The 21,226-nt window shown below is 40.4% G+C and overlaps 1 protein-coding gene across 1 annotated transcript in view; it reads left to right on the forward strand.

The window, feature by feature from the left end:
* Positions 1-135: 135 nt before the first annotated feature.
* parga (poly (ADP-ribose) glycohydrolase a) overlaps positions 136-21,226 on the forward strand; it is a 24,412-nt gene continuing 3,321 nt past the window's right edge. The window contains exons 1-15 of the mRNA XM_087173841.1: positions 136-493; positions 1,207-1,269; positions 1,434-2,105; positions 2,259-2,391; positions 3,071-3,193; positions 3,313-3,393; positions 3,936-4,010; positions 7,714-7,806; positions 9,141-9,295; positions 12,469-12,548; positions 12,667-12,727; positions 13,607-13,682; positions 15,755-15,902; positions 20,151-20,229; positions 20,335-20,470. Of these exons, the coding sequence (XP_087029967.1) occupies positions 1,241-1,269; positions 1,434-2,105; positions 2,259-2,391; positions 3,071-3,193; positions 3,313-3,393; positions 3,936-4,010; positions 7,714-7,806; positions 9,141-9,295; positions 12,469-12,548; positions 12,667-12,727; positions 13,607-13,682; positions 15,755-15,902; positions 20,151-20,229; positions 20,335-20,470 (1,941 nt within the window). The 5' untranslated portion in view covers positions 136-493; positions 1,207-1,240. The remainder of the gene's footprint in view (positions 494-1,206; positions 1,270-1,433; positions 2,106-2,258; positions 2,392-3,070; positions 3,194-3,312; positions 3,394-3,935; positions 4,011-7,713; positions 7,807-9,140; positions 9,296-12,468; positions 12,549-12,666; positions 12,728-13,606; positions 13,683-15,754; positions 15,903-20,150; positions 20,230-20,334; positions 20,471-21,226) is intronic.

Here is a 21,226-nt window from a genome sequence, read left to right on the forward strand (position 1 = left end):
TAGTGTCTTGTCATGGCTGGATTCCCAACCATTTGAGTTTTGAGTTGTTGAGTTTACTGTCACAGAAAACAGGGAAAACTCGCAAATATGAACATTTAAGAAGCAAGGGGCTTGTGAATGTGAAGTTTTAAATATATTTCAGACACCTGAATGATACACTGTTGCTTCCTTGCAGCTTTAACTGTTTTACACTATTCAGTATCTGCTGTTCAAGCCTCTTTAAGCTTTGCGACAGTAAACTGCTTTGTAACCCAGTTGCTAGGATACCAATTCACGATCCCGCCTCTTATTCCAAGGAAAACGTTTTGATTGGTCACAATTTCCTTGCCGTCAAGGCGAAGCAGCTGCAACAACGAAGTGAAAGTGAACCAATAACTGGACGATAACATTTGGAGTGATATGTGGTCTGGAAGGGAATACTTGCATATAAAAATAAATATATAATTATGTAATGCATCTAACTCAGAAGTGTTACACAAAGAGGGGCATGCTTGTAAGTTGTATCTCTTTGTTTTAATGGAAATAGCACTGCTAGCTTGATCAGGTTGAATTACGTTTGTGCTATCTACAATAATGAAAGCTAATAGCTAACGTTTTGATTATTAGCCAATCAAAGCTAAGTTAGCTCAAGATGACTTGTTCTTTGACCTGCAAGACGTGTTCGCATCAAGGATGTAAGCTAAACAAATCCCTCGTATAAATGATTTCGTCACTATTAGCCGAGTTATAATTTCATACCGTGAGGTATTATCAGAAGTAACCTCTAAGGCTGGTTGTTTAGCTAGCTCATTGTAGGTTTGTGAAAACTGAATGTGCTGACTGCCAAGCGTGTGTTTGTTTGAGCAATATGAATCTGAAATCGAAGGCAAGAGGCTGAAATGAAAGCTGAAACCAGTCTGCCCGAGAGCCCTTGACTGCGGTTCGCCCCGGCGAGATGCCCACTGGCCAGCGTCATGAGCCGAACAAGTGTTCCAAACAAAGTCCGAAAACACAGGTTCAAGTTTCACGGGCCGTCCTTACCAAAACTCTGAGTGCAGGCTCACCGAAGACCAGACATAAACAAAACTTGATATTTGGCTCTATGTGACGTCCAGAGACTCCAGAAAGAGGACAATGTGTAGCGATAGCACAACTTAGTGAGCATGTACAAAATGATCTAAAATGTCGGAGCTTTTCAATGTCTGAGTGATTTTCTTTCTCAAGCAGCTATCGTTGGTTCATCTTGTCTGACCTGTTAAAGATGGATGACACGATGGATTCTCAAAGAAGGTAAGCCAGTGTGTGCTCAAGCTTTTTTTTTTTTTTTTTTTTTTTTTTTTTTAACAAGTAAAAATCATCTATATTAGATAAACTTGTTTACCAGAAAGGGTACAAAGTGCACTCTGGGAAAAGGACATTATAATGATCTTTGTTCTCTTTCTGTTCTGCTGCAGTGTGACTGCTGAAGTCAAGCCAGATGGTGTAAAGAATGATGTTCCACAAACAAAATTACCAGATGGAAAAGATGAACTCTTTTGTGGACCACAAAAATATGACACTGCAAAAGACTCTGTACCAACAGAGAACACACAAGATGACATAGCATCTCAGAATTCAATGGACTGTGGGTCTGCAGGTGGACTGGATGAATCTGGCCTTGCTGGCAGCAGAAGTAACACAGCTCAGACACACTGCTCTAATGGACAGAAATCTAAGAGGCCCAGTTCACCTGGTCCCCACCCTGTTAAAACAACCTGTGTTGGTGCACACTCTCAAAATCCCAAACTCACCCTCTGTCTTAGTATTAGTCCCATGAAGGGTGGAAGTACACCCAGTGATGTGGAGATGCTGAGTCCTGACAGTCCCATCTGTAAAACCATGCTCATCAACAATTCTGCAGACAAGGATCATGGTGGCAGTGCTTGTGCAGACGACTCTGGCTTTGCAAAGGCTCAGGTAGTGGAATCTCAGCAGTTTGTCAACGACTCTGACTCTGGAAGTTCGGCCAAAGAAAGAGCCCATCTGGTTGCCATGGGGACTGAGGATGCTGAGGTAGCAGAGTGCAGTGGCTCATCTAATATGAGCCAGGACTTACTTAGAAGCCAGACAGGTGCAATTTTTGAAAGGTAATTGTGAAGGTTTTCACTTCTCTTTACCACTTTTTGTCTTTTTCGATAACTGAATCATTCTTCCTGTTGTTTTCTAACTCCACTATGCGCACAGTGTCCATCAGTGACAGTGTGGTAGACTGACATGTTCTGTCCTTTTTTTCTGCACAGTATTTCATTTGCATTGCATAACACAGACAAAGGATGGCTGGGGACACCCATAGATGAGCTGAACAGAATGCCCCAGTGTGCCCCCCCTCTGTTACACCTGAAAGTAGTGCCTAACCACACTGTCGCAGTCAGGGTGAGTCAACAGGGACTGTTTATTTGTGGGTGTTTGTGGTATGTGTGTGGTGAATACTGCAGTATAAAAAGACTGTAAATTCTGGTTCGACTGGGCATTGTGTGACAGGACCACTCTTGGTGTTTTTAATAAGAGAAAGTAAGATAGGGAAAAGTGGCAGAGGGAGTGTAAAGAAGTTGTTGTGTAAATAAAGACACTGGGGAATGAAGAAGAGGGATGTAGTTCTGGGCAGGGTGAAGTCATCCTCCATGATCCCCTCAGGGCCTCTTGTCAGTAAAGCTCCAATCAGACTCTGTCCTCCACTACTAGTCCCACAGGAACACTGTCAGTGCTGGTGTGTAGCTATTACTTTCTCTAACCATCAACAGCCACTGACACCCAAGCTAGACTGTGCCCATCACCCCCTGCATCACAAAAATGATGATGAGATTCTTAATTACTATTTTAAGAAAATCATACCTTCTACAAACAGGACAACTTTAATTTGTTTAGTCATCCAGCAAAGGAACATATCACTTGTAGTAAAACAAGAGTCAAGGTTGTTAAATTGCAGCAGACATCATTTTAATAAGCAAAGAGAAAATGGTTCAATAGTTCAGTCAACCACTACTGCTAAAGCAAACAAGAGTAATCTGTAAAGGCATTTAGTTTCCCCTCCCATTTCTTTTCCCTGTTACAGACAGATCTCCTCAGAGAGGGAGACGTCCCTGTCCCATACCCCACCAAGTTCAAAGATGCGTGGGATGATATGTCAGTGAAGATGCCCTGCTCTGAGAAGAACCTGTTTCCTATGGAGACTGAGGTAAACTAGTTGTAGCTGCATCATGACCTTTCATCAGACTGTGCTGATGTGATATAACAAGGTTAATTATTGTAGGAACGTTGTAGTAAAAGCAATATATTAAATGTTGTGTCATGTAGGATGGAGGTGGTGTCCAAAGTCGGTGGGACCTAATCCGCACTGCCTTGCGGGGAGGGTTCAAAAGTTCTCTGGATGTGAGGGTGAGACGTCTTTGCTCAACATACTCTATGTCCACACTTAGATAAACCTAAGAGGTGTTTTACATGTGAAAATAACTTCCATGCAGAGTCTTAAAGTTTTCAGTCCCCAATACCTTGTCAAACTGCTAATTCTCTTCTTCTCCCTCTTCTCTATGTTAGCAAACAATAAAATTGTACATTACCTATAAATTATAGCAACACAGAGCTTAACTTGTCTTTAGCCATTGTAATTAAATTGGAATGTGCCTTTCAACCAGTAGTTGGCTTATTTGGCCAGCATGTCTATGATTCTGGAGATTTACTGCTCATACATTATTCCAATTAGACTCTAACAGCAGTTTCAATCGCACAAGACTAATTCCACAAACAGCCACATGGTGGCAGAATTTGCATCAATTACAGCTGGTTATGTTATGCATTGAAAGAAGACTTTAACTCTCATTCATTTTTGTGCATTAAAAATGCCATTAATTTGCAGCCATACCGTTTTTTATGCATTTAAAATTAGTTTTCTATGAATAACTCGTAATTCTCCTCTTCAGGATGCAATATTGAGATACAACACAACCCATGCTAAGAAATGGGACTTCACTGCCCTGAATCTTCTTTGCACAGAGGTAAGCTGTCCAAAACTTAAACTTGGACTTGTATACAAGATAAAGCAGGAAAATCAAAATGATTTCCCTAAAGCACACTGAACACACTTTGGCATTTGTCTTTGCTGAACATGGAGCATACAATTTGAATCCAATTCTTTGGGTGGGAAACCTCATTTAAAGAAACACAATAATTTTATTTTTATTATGATTTTTGAATTTGCTGTATAACCTTAAGAAAACACAAATAAACATGCATAGCATAAACATAAACAAATCATAAATAAACGCATCATCAGTGAAATCCAGCCAGTTGTGTGCGTAACAGTTCTGAAAGTCAGCTTTCCCTTGTAGAGGCTGGCAGTGTTTGTTTAACTTGTTTAAAATGTACCTTAAAGGAGAATGAAGTTAGTTATAGTGAGGGGAGTCTGCTCTCGTCTGTTTGGCTGCAAGCCCATCAGCGTGCGTCGTCCCCTCCCATTACCTGGGAGTCTCACAGGAGCAAATATGCATCATACAGTTAGGACAGATGAGCACAGAGCATGACGGCAGCAGCTGCTGCAGGTGAACCTGGGGATTGTCTTTCTTTCTGCCTCCTTTTTCCTTTCTTTTAACACTCCTTATCTTCTCCTCAGACAGTAAGAGGCTGTAATAAATGCAATAAATGTAAAATCAGTAAAACTGTTTCATAAATTAAACCAGTTTTATACATGTAGGATGTCTAAATAGTAATTTCTTCACCATAAATTCCCTCCTGAAATGTTGTAGCTAAAGTATGAGTAGACACTGACAGTGTATTTCCTTGGAATTTAGTCTCCAGATTCTGACTCTGTTAACACCAAAAGTGGACAAAAAAAGAAAAAGAAGTCTTTGAATAGATAACAAATCGAATTCAGCTTAAAGTGTAATTAGGTTATATACATTTAGTAAAGTATATGGTTTATTGTCAAATTCTTTCTTAGTAAGTTGATATCTTGGTTAGAGCCGTTAGAAACGAGATCATTATCCTAATAGACTTTTTACAATTAAGTGAGAGCATTTCATACTTATTACAGCCCAGTCAGATTGATATTTGAACCTGATGTCCATCCCTTCTCATCTAAGATTACTCAGCTAAATTCAGTCCATTCCAAAATGATCTTTTTTTTCCCCTCCTCTCTGAAATAATTTCTCAGAGTAGCCTAATGCAGAGAGCTCGGCAGATCAATATCCGCCTGAGCCTTTTTATAGCTTTATCCAGTTTAATTAAAAAAGACCCATTAAATCTGTAAGGATGCTAAGCGAGGCCAACAAGAAAGTTGCCCTTCCAGGAATCTATTGCGTCAGCAGCTCCAACTGTCCATTCACCGTCCTGAGCTACATTATCCCCCCTTATTTCATCATGTCTTTCTGGCTGATGTGTTTAGCAAGAGAGGGTGATGCTCACAGAGTAAGGGCAACTCAAGGTTTGAATGCCTGAAAGTTGTTAATGGAACCTAGCAACTACGTTTTTTCTATGTTTATTATATATAATATGTGCAGTCAGTGGCACATGGGAGTAGATGCTTTCGTACAGATCCAGAATACCTACTGGTTGCCACTATTTTCTGTCATTTTAATGCCTATCTGTTGATGGATGCAGTATGAGGGAGCATTCGCAAACACTCACACCAGCAGCAATGATTAACAGCTGCCATTCCACAGCAGACAAGCATCATCCAATGTAATATATCTTTGACACACAGACTAATGTAGTGAAGAATCACATGGACAGAGTTTTCAGCCTTTCACTGCTGCAGTTTCTTTTGTGTTTGAATCCTAACTGTTGCACTCCTTTGCCAAGAACACCTAATTAAATCTGGAGCAACATTTGTGCAGCACTGGGGTAATTGTCAAGAGGTACATTGCCCCTGGGCCAGTGATTGACACTCCGCTCAACGTGTAATAGCCATATGGGGGAAAAAAAGGGTTATCCAAATTAGGGCTTGTCTGTAAATTGTCTTAGTATTTTTCCCCTGCCAAATGAAACTGTCACTGTGTCATTTCCCGATGAATGTCTGAGGGCTTAGCAGGAAAACAGTCCAGGAGTAAGTACAGCTGATGTTCCAGTAGTACATGAACATTCAGCAGCGAGACAACAATATAGTGTCTCCCTTTCACTTTGGTGCTTTGTCGCTTGTTTTGCCTCTATCTCTCCCTCTTGCATGGTGATTTTAAAAAGTAGTAAAATGTGACAATTTGCTCAGAAGACCTCTAAATAAAAAACAACTTCCAACGAAGATGATCTTAGTTTGAGCTGCCAGGAAATGAAAATAACTTGTAAAGACCAGAATGAATGGAGGATCAGAGTGTAATCGATCATTAGCCTATGCAGCAGTTAATCTGGACTGTCCTGCTGGAGCTGTCTGTCATATGTATTGATGTGAAAGGTAGAGTTTGTGTGCGCAGCCCAACCCGTGTGTTACTGCCGCGGCCGGCCGCTGTGGCTGTGCAAAGGCTGGCGGATCATCTTTCTACCCTCATCCTGCTGCATCACCAACCACCATCTATTAGTCCCACAGGAGCGCTTTATGATGTCTGCCAGCTCATTACTTCTGACAGCATTTAGTCAGACCTGCTCTGCAGCCATATAAATGCCCCTGGCCAAATCACCCACCAAAGACTTCCTGTTGAAAATCAAGCGAACCCTGCCACTCTCTCCACAATTGCTCGTTTGCATTTACTCCAGAAGGTCCATTTAATCAACGCGAGCTCCCCCTGCTTACCTTGATAGAATAAGGCAAGTGATTGATGACAGTGACATTCGAAGCCAATACACTCATAAGTGATTGCGTTGTAAATCTGGGTCTATGATGGAATAACTGGGTGTTTATTTTAGAGGGAATTGCAGATGGATGCTGAGGTAAGCTATAGGCTGAAGTATGGATGCCTTGGTCGTGGCGGGCTTGCTCTTAGATTGATGGTAGTTTCCTCTGAAACAGGTTCTGTGTAGTGAGGAGCTCTGCAGCATTTCTGTTTCCTCTTTCACTGCTTAAGTGTTGGGATTATTGATATCTAGGGAGTGGGAGTTCTCCCTATAACAACAATAAACCTCTGTTGCCTTCACTGACACTGACTTTTCTTGTTGGATATGAGAGAGCTGTCCTTAGATATTGGTGACTGGCACTGGGTTATGACCTCAGACTCACTTGCTCCTCATGTACTTCCTGTCTCGTTGTATTAAAAAGACAATGATAAAACCTGAAAGAAATTATAAAGCAATTAAAGGTGAAGAAGAAATTGTGTTTTGAGCTTTCTCTTTTCTTTTTATTTCCAGTTGAAACAGGACTGTTAAAATATATGATTGTTCAAAAATGGTGGTATTAGTAACTTTATAGTATTTACATAACTCTATCTACAAAATTAGCTATCACTGAACCCACTGAATGTAAAAAACAAACAAAAAAAAATGAAATGTGTTAAATGGATTTTGTGATGTAAACGATTAATTAACAAGATAACATTGATAAAAAAATCATTTTTCATGTTTGTTACTTTAATATTTTTGTGGAATTGACCTTTTACTTCACATTTTGGTTGGAAAAATTAATGGTTTTACAAACCAGTATGTCTCTTCAGATCCCATCAGTCACTCTGACTGCCGGCTCTGAGTTACTGCCTGCCTAACTAGGCAGTCAGCTCCACAGAGATATCCCATTTAACAATAGTTCTGCTTGTGTGTCTCTTTTTTCCCCCTCCTCTCCAGTGTCTTGAGCATTGTGAGGCACAACACCTGTTTGAGGTCATTTTACCTGACATGGTCGACCTGGCACTCAGAGCTCCCTGTCTCTGCACGATGGTAAGTGCAATTTCCTATTTTTTAATCTGTACACAGTGTGTGTTTAAGGGATTTGCCGGAGTTTTGTGAGTAAACTGAAAGGTGGACTGTTGCATTATAGTTGGTAGTGGTTTTAAAAAGTTCTATGGTACATCTGGAGAATGATGTAAGTGTTTGCAGTCAGCGGGGATGGGAGGCAAAGAGTTATATGGTAGATGTTGTACAGGATCAGCTCATGAGTTACAACTGGTAGATAATGAATGCCTCTTTTTGGTTCACATCAAGAACTACTTCATTAGAAAAGAGGACTGAAAGAGGAGAGGTCTGTCTCATGTCCTGTCATCCAGACGATGTGTTATGCTTGTGCACTTGAGAAAAAAAATCCTCCTACTTTTTGCATTCAGTGCTCCACTAAGCTGGAACTAGTTATAAATTTAAAATTCAGTCTATTCCTTTGGACTTTCACACCAGCCATTCCTCCTGATATTCTGAGCAGTATAATTTTGGGAACCCGGGTTTGATATCACCCTCATCGAACCTCAGAGGCCCTCCCTTTTATTCACATTAAATGGAACTGATCCATGTCAGAGCTTTTAAATGTCATCCCCATTTATCTTCATTTTTGTTCTCACTCATCAACTATAGCAACGCAAGAATTTCAAGATTGGTATTTTTGTAATTCGCTTATCCATTTCAGAGTCTAGAGTTTGATTTAATAAAGTTAATTCAGCTCCCTCTATGGGCAGAACAGGAAAATCCCTTTAGTTGTTATTGGAGACGGAAACCACAGGCGGAAGATAAAGAATCTTCAGTTTTAACTAAAGAAGCGGATTTCTGGCACAGATTTCACCTCATAATCATTTGTAGAAGTTGGATAATAAAGCTTTCTGACTCTCCGCTTTGTTTTTTGCAGTATTAAGCATCAAGGCTAATGTTTATGTGTGTGTTATTAGAGCTGGTATTGATCTGCTAACTGGGCAGCCTTGGGAGGCTCTTTAGCTCTAATCAGAGAAGATAGATGAGCCTCGTGTGTCTGACTGAACGAACCTAGGGGAGAACAAGAAAACCAGGACCTTAATTACTACCACCCATTTACCTAATGGAACTCTGCTCGTCTCTACTGCGTGCTAGATTGCTAAACTAATTATCTACCCCCATTAGCCCACAGACCTATAGAATCGCACCCACGTAACCTTGTGTGTTTCTTCAGCATCTGTCCTTGTGTCTCTACATTTTCCATTCTGATTCCCTGTCCATCAGATTTTGTCTCTTTGCTTTGACTCCACACTTTTGTTCAGTGTTTTGATTGTGATCTCAGTCTCTTTTTTTTTTTCCTGATTTCTCTGTTTTTGTAGCCAATTCCCCTGCTGAAGTGCAGGGCGAACCATTCACTGACTCTGTCTCAGGAGCAAATAGCCTGTCTTCTGGCCAACGCCTTCTTCTGCACATTCCCCCGCCGCAACTCCCGCAAGTCAGAGTACTGCAATTACCCCGAGATCAACTTCTACAGGTAAAAAGCACACAGTCACTTGCAGAAAACTGGAGAGACACAAAAATCGTGATCAGTAGCCCACGAGAGTAATTGAGTGAGCTGTGATTGTTAGTATTTTATTTACAAAATGAGATTTGCCCCTTGAGTCCTTCGCTGAGTCCTTTTGGAAGCCATTACTTTAAGCAGGAATAGATCTCAGCAGACTCAGATATCGATCCTGAGTTACCCTCATTGGTCTATACGCTTCAAGAAGAAGCTTACTATGCTGTCGGACAGGAACATGATTGTACTCACTGGCGTCATTACACTTTTTTCTATCCCTCAATGACTGTGGTACCTGTTGACCAGGTTTTATTGGAATAAAAACAGGATCAGATTTTCTCACAATTTTTTCAGTAGTGTGCTTTCCAGTAATTGGGCATCATACATATTCAAAGATGTGTATTTTTGTCATGATTAAGCACAGTTGTCTATTACAATCTGCTGGAGTGGCTCTGTTTGTAGTGACCCTACCATTCAGAGGAAAGTAAACTGATTTCCATAAGGGGGCACTACTGCCTTGAAAACCCCTAATAGATGATTTCTAGGTTTTTACTCTAGCCTCTACTACTTTAGTGAGCGTCCAGTAAGTCAAGTACGGCATTCAAGTTTATTTTTTTTTACCTGCATGCAATTGGTTTGGATCTGGCTGTCAGAAAGAGGGACAGCTTGTGGTGTCTCATTTGTCTTTTGTCAAAGATCATATTTATGTGGGTTTTTTTTTTTTTTTTTTTTATAGTTGTGCTATTAGAGTGTGTGCTGTAACTGCCCCTGTCACCTTATAGGCTTGAGAATTGGACTGTGGGCAGAGAATCTCTTTGCGCTCCATGTTTCTGTTATGTTTTGTGTGTGGGTGGGACATTCAGAGTAGGAGTGTTAAATTGGTGTTCTCTGGTTCTACCTACTCAGAACCAGTGGTCTGATAAGAAAGCCTCAGAGGGCTAATTGAAACAAATAGTTTTGAGTGTTTTAGAGCGCACACCTGTCTTATCCCTCTCTGGTCTCATAATCTTGAGGTGTCACTATACTTGAAAAGGAGGGAAGTGATGCATGAATGTGGTGTGGCCTATGCCTGAGAAAGAGTGATGGCTGTTACACTGTTGTATCTGAAGAACACAACCTCTGCTCTGCTGGTGCAATGTGTTCAGACAGCAGCAGAAGGTGACAGAGTATTTGCACTGACGTTTTCTGTTCTCACGTTTTGCTGGATTATGTCTTTTGTTAATGAGGTTCAGCTTGTTTTCTGCTGGAAAAAGACCTTATTGTTGTCATTTGTCTTGTTTTGTTAGTTCTACTCGAGACACTTGATAAGACAACTTTCAGCAGAATGTCGAATCTGGTGGGAATTTTTTTTGGACACTAACATCTTCCTGTATTTTTGCCATAGCTGATGAAGGATAGAAAGTTGAGATGTTGTTTATGGGTGAAGTGGGGTTGGAGTTATGAGATTTTGGTACCAGGTCTATTACTGTACTTCTGGACTGTAGGCACCTGTGTATACACTAGGCATAAGTCCTGTACTTCTCATTAGTGATATGTGTAATAACTTCCGGTGTTGTTGCCTGGCATACTGGAGATGTCGGTTTGGTAGTACCTTATTATGATAGTACTCTTTGCACAACAAGAAGGCTAGGTTTAGCAGTGTATAACTTTGCTATTCCCTGCAATCTGCATGGGCCCTAACTGCGGTCCTATTCAGAGTCTAATTAGCCATCTGCTCTTCCTTGGGGGTTGAGCAGTATTATTTTATGAATCCCTGTGACAGTCATATTGATTATCTGTGATTTGGTCCATATTCCCTCCTATAACTCCCTCATTTTATCTGAACCATAATCGTACTCTCACAATCAGTCATCTGTGTGCACGATATCTGCCTCCACATCAGACCCCAGTAGCAGGCTAAGGGAAGACGCCTCTGTAATAATGTAAGCATCGATTCCAGTTGCAGGGCTGGCTGTTTCAGACTCATGCCAGCACTTGGTAGAAGGCACTTGGGCCAGCCTTAACTATCAGCATGTCTGCCTGCAGCAAAATACAGGAAGGAGCAAGAGGAAGAAAAAAAAGTCATGGTGTTTCTGAGAGGATGAGACAAGACAAGACAACCAGTGCAGTCTAAAATGGGCCCTGGATCGTTACTGCCCCCCCCCCCCCCCCCCCCCCTAATTGCAAGAGTGTCCGTCACTTTGCTTATCGGCCACAGTAGCGCTCTGTCTTGGACGAGCAGAGCAGCAAGCAATCTGCTGATTGCTGTTTTGGCAGAACTGTCAAGATTTGTCCTCTGTTAAGTGATAGATAGATTCGAGGGGGAGGAAAGGAGGCAGGAGACTTGTCTCTTTAGCTTGTGTTCTCTCTCTGTTTGAGAAGAAAATGACATAGGAAACCTGCTTATCAATTTAGTCAGCAATAAAAGCTCATTACTAAGAAATAAATCCTCTTTTTTTGTTTGTGCACGGAGTGACCGGGCGATGGCCTTTCTCATTTAGAAGAAAATAGCCTAACTGGTAATAGTGAAACTGTCAGAAACCATGTCTCCTGGTGCACTTTATATAGTAGGCAAGGTTACATGTGACTATCCTTGAAAATGAAAACTGCTACAATATATTTTGTAACTAAATCTTTCTTAATTATTTGCTCCTCTGTCTTCAGCATGTATGATTTTTGGCTAGACTGGAAATCTCACCCTCATCCTCTAGATTATTGCTGAACTGTGATTAGTCATCAGCTTAGGTTGCTTTTAATGGAGGGAGAGTACCAGTATGGGGCGATTTAAGCTGTCCATCTAAGGCTCTCTCTCGTTCTCTCTCTCTCTCTCTCCTCCCTCCCTCCACTCTAGTTTTTATGGTAACTCTGAAGAACTGAAACAGGGCCTCAGGCAATGCCATTGTATGAAGGATGGAGGTAGATGGGAGAGACATCGTCCCAGTTTGAAAGCTGAACCTCCCTCATGACATGCTGTAGCATGGTTGTGCAGTGAGCTATAGATAAGGACTCTGAGTGAAACATTAATACCTCTCATCTGCTAAAATGTAACACATAGTTTTATTTGATACCAGAAAACCTTTATTTCCAGTCAAATTAGTTTTCTATTGTCAGAGACTCTAAAGACAAAACCTCATTTGTGAACTCAAATTTCCATTTGCTTTTTGTTTCAGGTTATTTGAAGGTTCTTCGCCAAGAAAAATTGAGAAATTGAAAACTCTGCTGTGTTACTTCAGGAGAGTTACACAGAACAGTAAGCATTGAAAAATGTCCCACATGATGTTGCAGCAATGTTTCTCTTTAATGCTTTAAATGTTTTTCAGTTGATTATAATTTTTTTATTCTGTTTTTTTTTTAAATCTTTTTTCAAGAGCCCAAGGGACTTGTGACGTTCACCAGACAAACACTGAACCCTCCTTCAAACTGGGAAAGGTTATATTCTCTATTCTACTACATTATGAATTTAATGATTTAATGACCTGGATTTAAAATAGAATAAATTAGGATTTTTGTAATAACCCACACACAGTAATCCATTTTAAAGCTGATTTCTTCTCCAAAAGCTGCCAAATATTAAATGACACTATGTTTAGGGTCATTAAATATTCTTTTCATGTGCTAACAATCTAAATTTAGTTAAATTGTATCAAAAATACACGGAAATGTCGAATGTACAACTTCATTGAACAAATCTGACTTGATTTTGTGTTCTCTCAGTGAACCAAACATTAACAACATCAACACAGTGTCTTTTCTTTCTTTGATGCTGCTGAGAGACCTTGCTAGAAGGATAAAATAATGGCCACATTGTGCTTTGGGACGGCTTTTTAGCAGGCGGGATTATGTGACTGAATAGTGACAAATACAGACGAATTGTTGTGGAAAGACCTGAGGCTGAAGTGGCACTTTATATTCCATCATGACAGCAGTTAAAAGCTTACCATTATGTCGACATTGGGGATGTCTTCACAGCAGAGATTGCCCTGATAAAACTCTGAATCACAGTGAAACTCTTTGGGATGATAAACTGTTCACACATGCTTCACAAATAGTCCACATCCGACTTCACAAAGCTTTGCTAAACCCACCAGAAAAGAGTTTCCTGGTTCCTTTATGTTCATTCATGCCCACTCGTTCAAAAAACAATTCATTTAGGACACTTGATTTTTTTTTTTTTTTTTACACACTTTGCTGAATATCCTGTTTTAGAAACTGTGTACAAGGGGAATCTTCCCACAGTAGAATACCTGTCTGGAGTACTGCTTTGCTGGAATGAATAACTGAAAGTTTTTCGATCTTTCTTTTGCCAAGCTGTCAGACTCAGCTGACACGCCTACATATCACTTGTGAGGGGACAATTGAAGATGATGGATACGGGATGCTGCAGGTAGGAATAATATTTTACACTTTTGCATCTAATACCAGCCTGGCATTAGATGCAAAAGTTCTTCAATTAGACACATTGGTTACTTAACCGGGCATAAATGAACCCACTGTAAAAGCCTTCTTTCTCAGTGTCTACATTGTTGGTTGGAGTGTCAGATTTGATGGACCGTGCCTGTTTTGCACTCGTTGGTGTGGTCAAACCTGACAAACTGACCATCACTGTGCCTTCCCTCTAGCTTTCAAAAGCAAAGAGACTTGTCTGAGTAGTTGTCCAGTACCTTCAGCTCGATCAGTTGTATGATTTTTTTTCGCATATCTGAAGGTTATTGGTTCTCTATCTGTCTGCATTGATTCACCCCATCTCCTCACTCCCCGCAGTGTTCCAGGGCGGTTGGTGCATTTTTTTTTTTTTCCTACTTGACAGCTGATGTATACACATGAGTAGCTAAGAGGGGCAAGGGGCCAGGAGAGGACCCTAGGGTGGGGGATGAGGGAGGATGTGGTGTATGGAGAAAAAGATGAAAAGGGTGAGCCATCTCACAGCGGTGACCCAGTGGGCCAGGACTCCTGCAGGGGGATTGATAGCTACCTCACCAGGCTGGGCACTGGCTGTGTGTTGAGTTTGGATAGGGCAGAGTGGGCTGTCATTCTGTCAGGAGGTGAGATTTAAGGGTGAAGGGGGGTGAGGTTAAGGGTGAAACGGTGAAGGAGGTGTGGAGTTGAGGGACTGGTTAGAAAACATACGCATGCACATACAAACACACTCACTGTCACACAGATTGACGTAGCTGTGGGCCAGTGAGCAGAACCCTCACCCCTGACAGGCTGTTTAAATAGCAGCATTGTGATTGAATGGGCTCTCCTCTTATTCACGCCACAAAAACAAGGAGTGGGCTTACGTGGCATGAAGCTCCAGTATCACATTAAAATATTTCAACCACTATCTCAGTCCATTTTATTAATGTTACATTCAGCGAGCACAGAGTCTGCAGCCATGCTAGCAGTGAGGCTGTACTGGGCTGATGGGAATGTTTTTCGTTTTCTAGATATTTAGTCATAAACCAAAGAATTGGATTTGATGATGGTGTTAGACGAAAAGTCCATGGATCACCAACGTGATTACAGTTTATCCTGGTGGGGGGCATGAATGTGTGTACCCAATTTTGTCGCAATCCATCTGATAGTTGTTAAAACATTTCAGTCAAACACATGGCATCGTCATGGTACTTGTCGTTATCATGGCACGTTTTTCACAGTATAAGTGAAAACTTTGGCAAACTTTGGTGAAAACAAGTCCCAAAGTTTAAGACTTAAAACCAACATCTATCCGAGTATGGCTCTCATTAGAGACAAAGTTCCCCCCACAGGTTCATGACTTTGTTGTCATTGCTTCCTTCCCAATGTCAGATTAAAGAATGACAAATACTGAGGATAATTAAAGTACCCACTCCTTGTTTAAAAAGACAATTGTGATGTATCCTCTATCCCTGTGGATTAAACACTGAACAGTGAAGCCTCGCAGGGAATGCCAGTAGACCCTTTTCTCTCTTGCATATAGAAATAGAGGAGGTTACATTCAAGCAGATTTTGCATTAATACAAACTCCCCATTAATTGTAGATTTTATTGGCATTTAACCATCTCTTTAGATTTCATGTGTGTTGTTTTTCTACAATTTCCTGATCTGATTATTTCCAAGCAGGAAGCAGTGTTATGATCCTTCGACATTTATCTGTATTAAATGACCACAGTGGGTGACAGATAATAAGAAGACACTAATAGACTCATTTGTTCAACTAATTGGAGTGACAGTAGCTAAACATCACAGTTCTTCTCAAGTGCACTGAATAGACAGGACAAAGGGCAATATATTAACATCGTTTTGTTTTGTTGTGTATATGTGGTCTAGCCAGTCACATTATAGCTTGCACAAATTCAGTTTGTCAAATGTGTCTCATTCCATTTTGACAATTCAAGAAAGTTTGAGAGTGAGGATGAAAGCTGGTGAAAGGATAACTGCAGGAACTGTGCCATCTTGATTAACTCTTCCATTGGTTTTCTTTTATCTCACTAGGTGGACTTTGCAAATAGGTTTGTAGGTGGAGGAGTAACAGGACATGGACTGGTCCAGGAAGAAATCAGGTTCCTCATCAACCCTGAACTCATTGTCTCTCGTCTCTTCACTGAAGCTTTGGAGTACAATGAATGCCTCATCATCACAGGTACTCACTGTCAGGATTGTGTGGCATTAATTACTGTACCATAAACAGAGTTTTACTCAGTTTTATATATATGCTCTGTGTCTCAAATGTACTTCTTTGAATTGACACAATTTGTTCCTTCATCACTTACTGTCGTCATCTAGAGACTGAAAGATGTGGTAGAAGAGAAATGTGTTATCCACAGAAGAGAAACATTAGAAAACATAAACATAGAAAAATTTAGTAGAGTACAATAAATGTATATATTAACCTATATAAAATAAATAAGCAAACAACAATATGGACATATCAAGGTAAGTCAAGAATTAAAAATGATTCAGAGTTCAATTAAATAAAAATCCTTTTACAAGACAGACAGCAGTTTCAATAGTACCTAAAGCAATAACAAGTTTTGAACAGTTACACATTTTTGTTGTTCAGGCTCTGTGTCTCAGCAGATTCAATTTGAAATAACATAATAGAAAGTACTATAAAGTGCCAAGTATCAGCTGGTTTACATCAACATAGAAAGAACTATATGGGAGATATAGCTCTTTTAACACAGGGCTCAAATTTTAGGGGTTCAAAAGTAACTGGAGTGAGACACGTGATATAAAACAATTCATTGGAGTCAGTGACTGCCTACCATGTGCTTAAGAAACAATTAGTGGCCACGTGTCTAACCCCTGCAATTAACAGGGCTATGTCTCCCACACAGTTCTTTATTAATTTATGTAAACCCACTCAAATTAAAGCTGAGACTTGCACTTTAATGTCGTGTCCATTGTTTTATTTCAAAGTGGATGTGCTGAAGCACAGAGCCTGAAGAACCAAAAATGTGTAACTGCCCAAATACTTGTGCTCTATTCTATAAGTTGGTTCCCTTTTTTCAAAAATGTGTGGTTCGCAGGACCAGACGATTTCCTCCAATTATCTTTGTATCACAATGCCAAGCCTCCTCAGGAAAGATTATTGCCGTGGTATTCTCCCAGTAAATACAGCAAACTGCACCTGTACCCTTTGGGTTGGTCAAGGGGTGTGAGTGAGCCTAAAGGCCAGTTGATATATATTCCCATCCCCCTGGAGGTGCTGGAGGACGTGATTAGGCAGACAGAATCTGCGCTGCCTTGTTCATCCTTCCACCACTGCATCTAGAACATACGTGAACAGTAGGAAATGGATGGATGGATGATCATTTGTCGGTTTGTTTCTGTTCTTGGCTCTGAATTTCCCATAACACGCCTCTTTGTGTCTCCCACACGTGCATTCACACACACTGTAAAGTCCTCATAGAGGAAGTAGATATTAGGACAGGTTATTTATAGTTTTTCACCCATTTGAGACTCTGTTTGACAAGGTGCTTATTTGTCCACAAGGTGCAGGGAATGGAGCCACTGTAGAGCAAACAGTGTACAGTTGCTGCCCTGCTATATCTCTTTGATGATTAGCATCTTGTGGATGAGTAGTTAGAGAAAACCGATGTATTTTGGTCATATAAGACCGACAGAGAGGGTATCTAGCTCTAGTCATGTTGTCCCCTATTTTGCATACACTGTATTTATGGTTATATATGGTATATGTACTGTGTATGTATATATATATATGGGGCTGCCACACTGAGAATACTTTGTATGCAGTGCCACTTCATGCCACCTTTATTCCTTGATGTTGCTTGGTATTTTGTACTTTCCTTTTCCTTCTATAGAAACCACACACATCTATGTAACAGAGAGCAAACTGGTCTTTTTTCGTCTCTTGAGTTATTTTCTGTTGTTCATTGAGCCCTGTGTGTTTATTGGGCTCCATTCATTTTTTCCCCCCCGTCTTTCCATTTGGTTCGAAGGTAAATCCATTGCATTGATTCACTTGGGACTTCCCAGTTATCCTTCATTTCTCCCCAGCAGAATTGCTCTATTTTTCAACCTCCAACTCACTCTGCTTCGGTCAACCTGTCTAAGTGTTCTGCCCTCTCACTCGCCCCCCACCTCCTCCTCCTCTGAACATTTTCCTGCCTCTCAGCTGAACCTCGTTCACCGCTGGTCATAATAAAAAACATACAGAGATTAAGATCATTGAGGCATGTACATAATATTGATTAAAATTTACCTTCATTATTTTGGTGTGTCATCGTAATGCATTGCCCCCTTCCCACATTTTGAAATGGCCTTATTTGATGAATGACTCAACTGACTTGTACCCACATCGTATTTATTTTGATGCCACTTTATCTAGTTAGCAGAGCAAAACAAATATTTAACATCCACTCGTCCTGTTTTGGTGTTGGTATTTCACTGTGACATAAAATACGCCTTTAGATTTGCCTGTGATGAATCAACATCATCCTGTTTGATAAATCCATCATTTTGACATGAAGACATAATTTAGCTGTATACAAACAGAAACTCAAATATAAATGGTGTTCTCAAACGTCTGCACTTAGATAGATTCTGTCTGTGCAGTCTCCTTTGAACTTGAAGACACAAGGGGTTTGTGTGGTCTGATGGGTACTCTTGGCACAATCTGCATCAAAAACATTCCATTGCTTGTTGCTTGTAGGCTGGTTGTGAAGAGCAGAGTGGTAAAAGGACACACAAACGTGCAGTTAGAGCCCCACACCCATACTGGTAATACCACCAAGCAAACACAATCAACGTAAAAATTGACTCCTGTCTTGTTTAGTACTTTCCTCTCAGTAAGCTAGGCGTTGTCTGCTTTCTATGGCGCCATGGTGTCTTCTGTGAAAATCCCATCTCTTGCAAGTCACCTTCAGTGGTTAGTCACTGTCCCCCTCCCTGACTCCCATAATTCTGACTCCCTCCCTCCCTCCCTCTTTCCCTCCTCCTCCTCTCCACTTAACTTTATTACATTTTGGACAGAAAGGAATTTATAGCCCAACTAAGGTCATTGCTCCACTAATGGAATGGGCTAGTTACGGCATAGATTCATTAAAACCTTCAGAATATTCCTTGCACGCATGCAGTGTTTCCTCTTTAAGTCTAGCCTCTGTTTCAAGATTCTTTTTATCTGTCTCCGTCACTGTCTTTGTTTTTCTTGTCAGTCTAGTTAATCATATTTCCTTCTGTTTAGAGGTGTCTTCACATGGGGCTTCCAGTTTTGTGCATAGGCGTTTTCCAGATCGGAAGGTAGAGGTCCGCGATGTAATCTAGTGATGGAGACCTGTATGCCAGGAAGCTGTCGTGCGGTTGCCAGAACAAATAGGATCAAGGTGAAGGAGGAGGAGGACAGAGATCTGTTGATGGGAAAAACTGATAGGGGTATCCTGTTGTTTGACGTTAGGAGTCGCTACTGTTGTAGAAAGAACTGGCTGGACTTCCAATGGCGCAAGATGTTTTATAAAAAATGGTCTTCTTGTTCTCTTTGCCAAGGCTTTACGTAGAAGCATCATTCTTTTCCCCAGTTGTTCTGCCATCTTTGGTTTATGTCATGCCATCATATACAGGCCATTAGCTTGAGTCTTGCTTTGACATAGAAAGGAATTTAAAAAAAAAATCATTGTCATTCCTGCTTAGAATTCAAGTTTGTTTTGCAGTTGCAGTATTGGTTGACTGTACATGCTTGGAATCAAATCAATAAAGTACTGCTCTTACTTTCTTATAAGTACTCTACAGAAAGACATTTTAAAATACCCCTATGCTTTTCTGGCTAATGTGAACTTAACTACAAATCTCCCCCACTCTGCTAGTTGCACAACTAACTCCAGTACACACAGTAGAACCTCAGAGGCTATGTTAATTGCATGTTTAACTCCTGCTCTTCATTGAAGTGCTGTGTATCCACCTCTTACCTAATGCATGTATGGAGCCTTTAATAGGCATCATTTTTAGAATTGAATGCAGCTGTATTTGTAATAATGAATGATGAAACCTTTCCAACTCTGACTCTGTGCACATACCAGTGGAATTTATAAAAACGCCACTGTCTTGGTAACAGAGGTGTCACTTATTGAATGATGCAAGCATTTTGCAAATGTGGCCAAGGTTAGCTTTTTCTCTTCTAACCATTTCTTCTTATTATGGCTGAAAGCTTTTCATTTCAAACCCCAAAGCGGATTACTTATTAAATCAATGGCCTTTATTTATGACAATCCAATACAAGCTGATACTGTGTACTCGCATGGGGAGCATAGAAAGCACTAAATTTGATTTAAGAAACAAGGCGCTGAAACAGATTTAGGCCTACTGTGTGCTCTGACTGCTGAATACTGTGTAATGTCATGTTTTTTTCTTGACTTTCTTTCTCGTTCTGCAGGCACTGAACAGTACAGTAAATATTCTGGTTATGCTGAGAGTTACAAATGGAAGGAGAGCTACAAGGATGAAACTCCGAGGTATCTTGTTTTGATATTTTAAACCAAAAGACTTTAATTCAGTCAGAAAAAGTTGGGGGACCTTTATCAGTCCCACCCCTCTTATTGCTTCTCTCTCGTTTCCAGGGATGACTGGCAGAGACGATGTACAGAGATCGTCGCCATTGATGCTCTTAAATACAGGCACTTCTTAGAGCAGTTTCTCCCTGAGAAGATGTCCAGAGAACTCAACAAGGTGAGCGAGAGAGAGATATCCCTGTCTGTGTTTGCATAGTGATTGGGGAAATATAGTTAGCTTACATTCAGTATTACACATTCTCCAAGCAACATACCTATTTCAAAAGACATTATTGTCAGTAGTTGATAAGATAACGCTGGACATGACAGATATTATGTTGCTTTTGACTTAAAGCTCATGGTTGAACTTTGACACATTGTCAGATATCACCTGCAAAGATGTTAATTAAAGGCTCTGTGATCTGTAACACCATTGAATTTAGCTCAGGGCTACTCACAGAGCTATTAATGGTAGTGGTACTGTCTTTAACTACAGTTTTTTCTGCTGAGAAATTGGGCAAAAATATTCTGTACCTGTATGAAGTGTTGTATTGCTTATGGTTTAGCCTGAGGCTAAACTTTACTGAAACATCGTTACTTATGTAGATCTCACATATTCTTTATTTTATTTTATTTTTTTAAAGTATTTTTTGGGGGCTTTTTTATGCCTTTATTCGATAGCACAGTAGAGAGAGACAGGAAATGGGGAGGCAGAGAGAGGGGGAATGACATGCAGCAAAGGCCGTCCGATGTCGGACTCGAACCGGGGCTAACTGCAGCGAGGACTGTAGCCTCTAGACCACTACGCCGCATGACGCCCCATCTCACATATTCTTTATTTCATTTTAAATTCTGATATATAATCCAAAGAGATTTTATTTATTTATTTATATATATATATATATATATATATATATATATATATATGAGAAAAAGTTTCTCTTGTCTTTTTCCTCCCCAC

The sequence above is a fragment of the Seriola lalandi genome, unplaced genomic scaffold (genome assembly GCF_002814215.2).
Source record: "Seriola lalandi dorsalis isolate HSWRI2012SDOR001 ecotype SW California unplaced genomic scaffold, Sedor1 jcf7180002054285, whole genome shotgun sequence".
Taxonomy (NCBI): domain Eukaryota; kingdom Metazoa; phylum Chordata; class Actinopteri; order Carangiformes; family Carangidae; genus Seriola; species Seriola lalandi.